The sequence below is a fragment of the Myodes glareolus genome, chromosome 27, assembly GCF_982192425.1.
Source record: "Myodes glareolus chromosome 27, mMyoGla1.1, whole genome shotgun sequence".
Lineage (NCBI taxonomy): Eukaryota > Metazoa > Chordata > Mammalia > Rodentia > Cricetidae > Myodes > Myodes glareolus.
In genome coordinates, this window is record NC_142052.1 from 36,118,292 (window position 1) to 36,127,495 (window position 9,204).

General features: G+C 42.7%; 1 protein-coding gene across 1 annotated transcript in view; it reads right to left on the bottom strand.

Moving 5' to 3' along the window:
* Positions 1–1,475: 1,475 nt before the first annotated feature.
* Positions 1,476–9,204, bottom strand: part of Tmeff2 (transmembrane protein with EGF like and two follistatin like domains 2) — a 282,612-nt gene continuing 274,883 nt past the window's right edge. The window contains exon 10 of the mRNA XM_048456057.3: positions 1,476–2,447. Within this exon, the coding sequence (XP_048312014.1) occupies positions 2,435–2,447 (13 nt within the window). The 3' untranslated portion in view covers positions 1,476–2,434. The remainder of the gene's footprint in view (positions 2,448–9,204) is intronic.

Below are 9,204 nucleotides of genomic sequence, written 5' to 3' on the forward strand. Positions count from 1 at the left end.
AAATAAAATTTATTTACTCAGGTATGGTGTTGCATGCCTGTAATCTTAGCGCTCAAAATTCTGAGCCCGAAGCAGAAAACCGTGGGTTGAAAACCAGCCTAGGCTACACAGAAAGTTCGAAGCTAATCTGTGTAATATAGTGAGACTAAAAATAATTTGCATAGAAATAGATAAGCAAGAGTTTAAACTTAGAAAACGTCAGACTGAGGACAACTTCTTTCCTCAATCCTGAGTTGAATCCCGCCGGCAGACTGCTCTTGAGGTGGTTAATAAGAGGGACATGTTTTGTTAATTCCTTATCTCGCCATCTATCTTCTTAAGAAGTCTTTTATTTTTTTATTTTTATTGAGTTCTACATTTTTCTCTGCTCCCCTCTCTGCCTCTCCCTTACCCCCCTTCAACCCTCTTAAAAGGTCCCCATGCTCTCCCTCCTTAGCTGTCTTGTTTGGAAGTCATCTGCACTGGGAATTTTTATTTACATTTGGTCGGTCGGTGAGACCTGGGAAATCGGGTATTTTCTTCTGTTTGTTCTAACGCCTATGACCTGTGTCTTTTAGGAAAAGATGAGAGCGGAAGTCTTCTCAAGTCTTCCGTGGAGACAGAAGCCCAGAATCCATGGATTCCCCCTTCATCCCCTTCGCATCCCTTTATATTGCCTTTGCATTTTCTAGTTGGGTTTCTGGCTTTGTTGTACTGAAAGGGGTTTATATCTTGGTGTCCCTTCGAGTAACTTTACTGATTTCTTCATGGGATATTTGTTTCAGTTTGGCTCTGTCCTGCTCTACATTTTTTTTCTTTGACAATAACAAATTTCACCCTAAAAAAAACTTTGTGTGGTCTCATTACGTTATCGGTTTGGCATTTGTGTATTTTGTTTACATGCTCTCTGTTTGGATTGGTGCACACACTTTTCCTGGCTCACAAGTATTACTACAACTTCTGGAGATGCTTGTTTATTTAAAAAAAATCAACTTCTGCTTATCTATGGATGTACCTTCTCATTAACTTTTTTTTTCTCTTTTAAGATTGCAAATGCACAAGATGAAACTTCCAACTCGTGGATGTCTAGATAGATCATGAGTGTAGTTGATATTAAAGATTGTTTTTCCAACTGAATACTTCATTTCTCAGCCTGCTCATGGGACGCCCATGATCCATGTTTTCTTTCGGGAGTCCATGAGCAGTTCTTTTCCGCAGCTACAGACCTGCCTCCTGGGCTGCAGCTTAGAAAGGCTTTTCCATTCTCTCATTTATTGATGGATCCATGGGGAAAACTTAGTTGGATTTGAGGGAAACCTAGAAGTAGCTAACTTGTGATTTGTAATTTACATTTGTTACTAACCCATCAAACGCGATCAAAGACCGATCTTATGCATTGGATAAGGTACTATGTCTAATAGAAATGCCACGTACCTTATACACCAAGTTTAAAATATCCTGACTGCCACATTTAAAGAGAAGTAAAAAGCAACTGGTGAGGGTGGCTTTAATAGTGCGTTTTATTCAACCCAAATAACTGATGTGAAATAATGTTTCATTCCAAACTAGACACAACAAGAATGCTCAGTCGTTGTATTTGACAGTGGATATTGTGTGGGGCAGCGCCGCTCTTGCTCAGGATTATGTATTGTTATAGAGGGGCTCCTTAGAAAACAACAGCCTCATCATCTTAGCCTCTCTGGAAGTCATTTTGAATGTCTATGCAGAATTCTGCTCACACCTGCGATAGCACATTGCCATAACCAAGTCTGAAGGAGGCCTTTTAACTGACAAGGAGTTGATGAATATATTTAACTGTATTACTCTAATATACTTGCTCCATCTCTTCTAATTAAAATAAGATAATCTTACAACTTCTGAAATGAAGATCTGTCATAATAGCCTTAGACCTGTGATGGAAATGTTTTCATTAAATGCAAAGATACCCTGCGAGGCATGCCATTTGATCTCAAATTTTTAATACCGTTCATATACCCTTTTAATCTCTGAAGCATTTAGAATTTAATAGGGACTCCTTAAAGAATAACAGAATTATAAGGCTTGCAAAACTGCTGGAAGTTGGAAGTACTCACAGTCACGGCTCGGGTTAAGTGTGAAATTCTTCACTTGGCTGAATGCACATGTTTTTGGCGACCCCTCCACAGGCACCAGAAGCCACATTTGTTGGGGGTGGGGGTGGGGCTGTCCCAAAGATCGTGGAAGTGGCGGTTAATCATGTTTTCCAGTAGCTGTTCTTGGTTGTAGAGGAAGCCCGTGACTTGACTGAGCGTCCTTCAAGAGGCTGTATGCACAGACACAGCGATGTGATGCCCATGGCCTGAAAATCTGATCTCTGCTTCACAGAGCAACTAGTGAGGCTATTGCCGTTACAGGTTCATTAGCTTCTTTCACCTCGTACTTCACACCGAGGGTTCTGATTTGCTGGGTTCCTCTATCAGATGAGCTTCCTGTAGATAGTAAATATTATTTTGTTACCGGTGTTGTTTCCTGTCTCATTTTCTATTCAGATTATAGTCAGTAATAATGGGGTGTCCCCTGAGGGTTTTATCTTATGTTTTTATGCTTGAGTTTTAATAGATAGAGCAATTGTTTACTAAGGGTTAGAAGAACATGATTCTGTTCCTCCCTCTTTTAGGGGTAGCTTGAAGTTGGTTTTCTCTTGTCTTACTCCACTGGTATAACTCAGAGATTGTTAGGAAAAAGTGTAGAGAGGAAAATGATAAGATGTTGCTGCTCTATTCAGAAAGTTACATTTCTTGGTATTTTCTCCAATAAGCGTTTTCTTCCCAAACAGGATGCCACCCACCACCGGGGTATAGAAATATTTCCTGTAACTCGGGTCTGTAAGAGACATGCAGTAATCAGCATATGGTCTCCTCGGAACCACGATTCGGCTAGATCTAAGAAGGCTTTTCAAAGAAAATAGACGAGAGTCCTGCGATACTAAGACTCAATTGGATAAAATAAGCTAGGAAGACCCGGGGGGGGGGGGGGGGGCGGGGGGCGGGGGCGGGGGAGAGCTTGAGTGACAGCCCAGCGAGCCACTTGCACAGCGGGGATCCAGTTTCCGTGGATAAGCCCGGAAACTGGGGCAAAGGTTCAGTTGGTCCGTAGAAAGCTTTAAAGTACTTCCCGGTAGCATCAAGTGAATTTGCCTTCGAACCCAGTGCTCTGGATTATAGGTAGCCAGCAACGCACAGGCATCACCTGGGGGAAAGGTTGCCAGGACAACAGAGAGCCCATGTGATTCTCCTACGTCCAATTTTTGGACCAGTATAGATGCTCATTTTTTTTTCCCGTCTTGTTATCTCTTTTCGAATCCCTCCTAATTTTAGTTTCTAACTAAACTCCTTCTCCTCATCATCCTTCACCGTCTCCTTTTTCTGCTCCCTCTAAAAACTTTGAGCCACGAAGGCCTCGCGCTTGTTCCAATAGTCCGTTTCCTCAAGGTTAAGCCCTTGGCCCCTCGCTTGCCCGATCATCTCCAAGGTTTATCTCTACTTTTCCACCTGTTTCCTTTAACCGCCCCTTTCCACTGGCCAGCAGCCCTGGGCAGCTGAACTCACATCAACCATTCATTATAATAAGAAACATTTTAGTATTCTCTGCCATCCAGCTCTGAAACCTGCCTAGGCGCTGGAAGCTCCTCATTTCCAGGGTGTTTGTAAGTAAAGTATGTTAGTTGAGCTAACTGTAGGGTTTTAAGGTTTTCATGTTAAGCACCCGTATTTGTAGCTGTGGAAGAATGGCTTGTATGCAACGTTTGACAGCCACAACGTCTCAGAGTCAAGACCATGGTGAAAGTTCAATTGTGCCTGACACACAGGGCTGGTAACAGGGCTGTAGGTCGGTGTGTGTGTGTGTGTGTGTGTGTGTGTGTGTGTGTGTGTGTGAGAGAGAGAGAGAGAGAGAGAGAGAGAGAGAGAGAGAGAGAGAGAGATCGTCCTCAAAGCTCCCAAATTTATAGCACTGAACCAGTTTGCTGTTATGGGCTGCTTTTGAAGGCGTCTTAAATGGTAACTGTTCAAACAAAATGTTTTAGCACTTCAGTTACCAGCATTTAGAACATTTTTCCTCCTTGGCTGCTTTCTGACCTTTCTAGTCTGTATTTTAAAGATCCCTAGACACCCGGGCTGAGGGGTGCCCATGCTGAAGCTGACCTTTCAGCCTCCCAGAGTGCCCATTGCTCGTTTAAACTTTTGCTTGACCCACCTTTATCCTTCCCTGTAAGCCACAGGTCAGAAGTGATTCCTTCGCCGGTGGCACAAGGACTTGGTGATGCGATTGGCTTCGTGTGAGTTAGGAGGGCTTGCATTTATTCAGTTAGAACTGGCTGGTTTAGAGTCTCAGCTGACTTCCACTTTTTTTTTTTTAAACGATGATATTGTACCAGGTGGATAGACACATGTCCTTTATCAGGATCATCTGGGGTGCTAATTAAATCTTTAAATTCCCAAGCCTATTGTGTATCAGCTATATCTGAAGACAGGGAACTAGAATTTTGTTCAGAACAGCTTTCTCAGATGATTTTCATGCATTCAAAAATTGTCATATGCTTCCCTCCTTCCCTTCCTCCTTCCCTTCTTCCTTCTCTTCCTCCTTCTCTTTCTTCTTCTTTCCTTCCCTTCCTCCTTCCATTCCTCCTTCCCTTCCACCTTCCATTCCTCCTTCCCTCCTTCCCTTCTTCCTTCCCTCTTTCCCTCCCTCCCTCCCTTCCTCCCTCCTTCCCTCCCTTTCTTTTGTTCTTTCTTTCTAGTGCTGAAGAGTGAACTCAAGTCTCGTGCCTCCATGCTCTGCCCACTGAGCTCTATCCCCAGACTTCCTTATTTGAGAGTTTAAAATGCTCCTGAGGTATTTATCAAATGTGGCACAGAGGACAACAACAGCACACCCTCTTTTAGCCCAGCTTCAGGAGACCGTTGCACACATTTGAAGAAATGCAGCTCTCCCATTTGGGTCACATAATCCCCAAATTAAAAAGCATCGAGTCCCTGCCAAAACACAGTTAATGCTTCTCCACTACTGTAGCGGGTCCTTCCTTCTGTTCTTTGGTATGAATGGTCTTAGGATGTCACAGCTTCTCTGGCAGCTGTGCGCTATGTGCAAAGCACTGGTTGGTGCGGGAGAATTGTCTGTATTCTGTCAATCATATTTTAATAAAACGCTGATTGGCTAGGCAGGCAGTATAGGCAGGAAAGCCAGACAGGAAGTAGGGGTGGAGCAAAGAGACTGGGAGTATTCTGGGAAGCAGGAAGCTCCCTCCGCCATTCCTGTGCAGACCACCGAAGAGGCAGCATGTAACTTTCACAGCTGAGAAAGGTACTGAGCCATGTGGCTAACATAGATAAGGATAATGGGGTAACATAAATTATAAGAGCTAATAAGTAGCCTGACCTAATGCGCCAATCAGCTTTATAATTTATAGAGATCTCTGTGTGATTGATTTTCTCTGGGACTTGCCGGCTGTGGGGTCCCGGGCAGGGACGGAAACCCCAACAAGCCGGCCCTCATGTTACAACTGGTTACAAAAAGGTGAGACTCCTCTTGAAGGGGAAGCTGCAATCTCTCCTCGGTGTCGGAAAACACCCCCAGCTGGCCTTTCTCGTGAGTGGAAAGGCTGTGAACCATGAGTGTTCCGTGAGCAGAGCGTGGTAACAGCAAATATTCTCGAGTAACAGAAAGAGATCTAAGTGACGAATTTGAGAGCTGAGCTCAATTTGGAGGGTCACAGGTAATCACCGTAATAAAGGGAAAGTCCAGGCTGTCTAAGTCAATCTCAAATGTGACTTTGTAGGGCTGTAAACTGATACCCGCTAGGTCTGCAGCGTGGACACATTGGCGAGGTATCAGAAGATGAGCCCGCACCATTAGGAAAAGTCAGAGGCAACAATAAGGAGGCAGGCGGTCCTTTTATGAAACCACAGTGACTGGGCTGGCAGCCTTACTGTCCCCTTTGGAAATTGTGTCCATGTACTTTTCAGCACATGATTCTACTCTCTGACACCCATCCCTCCGGCTGATTGCTCAAAGAGAGGAGTGCTCGCCCAAGATTACTCCCTTGGATTTCTTTGAAGGAAGTGTGACTGAAGAACAAGAGATCATAGAAAGGAAGACTTGCTGTGGTGACCTTTGTTACATTTCTGGTAGTGTTAGACATTCAACTACTTTCTGCTGTTGACCACTCTGGCTCTCTTACTTTTTAAAGTTTTTCATTAAACCCTTTGCAGAATATTTGAAATAGCAGGAATTTAGCCTTACACTGTAACAGAATCTGCTTAGAATATTTCTTTCTATAGTTTATGCGGATTGAACATATACTGGTATAGAAGTCAGATAGCTGCATGGCGAGGTCCAGGGGAAAAGCGGGGTATTTGCAGGCCCAGCTGCTGCTTGCCTAGTGGCTAGGCTGCACATGAGCAGCTGTGCATGTCTGCAACAAAGCAGGTGCCACATCCCAACTTTGTGCATGTCTGCAACAAAGTGGTGTTGATCATTGCCACATCCTAACTTTCTTTTTTACATGCTTAAGAGTAAAGTATTTTTTTTACTATTTTTAAAAATTTATTTTACATACCAACCACAGTTTCTCCTCCCGCTCCCTCCTGTTCCCCCTTTCTCCTCATCAACCCCTCCTCCATCTCCACTTAGATGGAAAAAGGCCTCCCATGGGAATCAACAAAGCATGGAACGGCAAACTGAGGCAGGGCTAAGCTCCTCACCCATGCATCAAAGCTGAACAAGGCATCCCACTTTAGGGAATAGGTTCCAAAGAACCAACTCATGCATCGGGAACAGGTCCTGGTCCCACTACTTGGGGCCCCACAAAAGACCAAGTTGCACAATTATCATCCAGATGCAGAGAGCCTAGGTCAGTCCTAAGTTGGCTTCTTAGCTGTCCATCCAGAGTCCTAATAAGATCCATAGGGCTCAGAATTCACACAGGAAAAAAATCACTGATAAGGTTCTATTCCTCTGTCATGAATGTCAGAAAAATTCTATATATGTTCCCTGCTGACATCTACTATATTATTCTACAATCTAGTAGATGAAAGCAGCAACTATTAGCTCATAATGTCTATGGGCCAAGGATCCTCACATTGCTTCATCATGAGGTTCTAGATTAATGTTTGTGACGGGGACTGCCAGCATATATGCAGAAGCTGAAGTTATCTGAAGGGCCAGTGAAAGAAGGAGCTGTGTCCAGGCTACCTTGTGTGGCTACTGAAAGGCCTCAGTTCTTGCTTCATGAACTATTTCATAGCATTGGTGTGTCCTTTTGCTCAGAGACTTTCCTCAGAGAAATTGATGCATGGTTACCATTTTCAAACTCAACCTTGACATGTTCTTTTCATTAGATACCACTATGCGTACACTATCAGTTAAGGACAGGCTGACATTGGGCATTAATACAGGAAAAGGATTGTGAGACTTCTTATGCTGCCCACCACACCCTTAATTTTTTTTGTATTTTTGTTGTATGTGAAACCTCAATTCTTTTATCTAAAGTTATGCAAATATCTTAATGAGATAGAACTGTAATAATCTTAGAAAGAGTGTGGGCTTCATGTTGGTAAGGACAAGCGAGAGGCCATAATACTTATTCTGAAGTTATACTTGATCAGCCTGGGCATGCGGGAGAGTAATAGCGAGTTAGAAAAATGATTTTCTACTTTGGCCATGTGTTTACTCAATCCGTAACTTGGGGTAAATTCTAAAGCATAATTAGTTACCACACCTGCTAAATGGTAACTACCTAGTGGGGTAGGTGGCACATATGGTAGAGTTATCTGGCAGGATTAGTAAAGGGATTCATCAGAGGTAAAGGGGACAGGCAAGGGATTGTGATCGAGGACACATACCTTGTCTAGACACAAGAGGGCTCAATTATGTATCTGCTAGTGGTTAGAAGTGTTCACAGGACACATCCAACCTGCTGTGACAGGGCAGAGCTAGAGTATGACCCATGATTGGTATTTCCTCTCAACACTTTCTTGAGGTGAAATACATGTAAGCTGAGTTTACTTATGAGCTTCAAGGCTGAAGGGAGCTGTAGATGCAGTCTAGAGTGGTCAGTCTTCCCAAACACAAAGTGGCCTCCTGGCAGGGTGAGGATTGGAGGGAGTGGCTTACAGGGCAGCTGGAAGCTGCTCAGTAGAGCAGCGGCTTTCTGGGCTGCGCTGCCAGTATGAACTGGATGAGGTCCGGCTATGGAGCATTTAAATGGAGTTTGTGAGAAGACTGCTACAACTTCCTTAAATGCAACATAGACCTGATGTGTGCCTGAGAATGAGGCTGTGAGCATGACTCACTCTAAATAGACCTCCACCCTGCCATGTCGGACTGAGTAGAGCAAGCAGGCAGTGCTGTATTTCCCTAGCAATGGTGCCACTTAAGTTCATAAGAAGGGCTTAGCATTTTAAGAAGCACTTCTGGTCAGAAAATAATTACAGATACATAATAAAGACAAATTCAGATGAAAAAGACCTGTAAATAAGACACAGTTTGGTTTTGAAAAGGTGCATAAGTTTGGGAGAAAGAAGAAAAAGAGTATAGAGAGTTATAACAAGAAGTAATGGTTTATAAAAAAGAAAGGATTAAGATAATAAAATAAACATTAAACTTGTAGAAAAAGTAATAGAGTAATAAAAATAAGCCATGTAAAGCTGGTATATACACAGAGAATCTGGATTATGCATATTATTGTGTTTTCTTTGAATTTTTGGCGGTAAAGGAACGAAGTACAGAGAGAAATTTCATTGTATGGGCTGCTAAGCTAACCCAGCATGTATAGTATAAAGGTATCTTGACTTCAGACTTTGGGTCTAAGGATATGTTGCTTTGGAAAAGGGGTTCTTCTTTTGTTTCCACAGAGAATGAGAACCTCTAGATTCATTCCAGGCATATGTGGTTTGGTGGACCAAGACCCCCTGAAAGATCACTTTGAACAACTCTCAAACATATCCCTTTACTTTGCCCAATAAACAACAGGAAGCTGTTTGGAGAGAACTATGCCCATATTCCCAAATATTGTTTATAAATGTTTGTTTACATTTAAAGGGGGAGATGCTATAGTGATTTTTATTGGTATGGATCTTGGTTTATTGATGCAAATTCAAGGTCAGTTTTGTTATATATATATATATATATATATATATATATATATATATATATATATATATACATATATATATTTCTGTTCTTGAT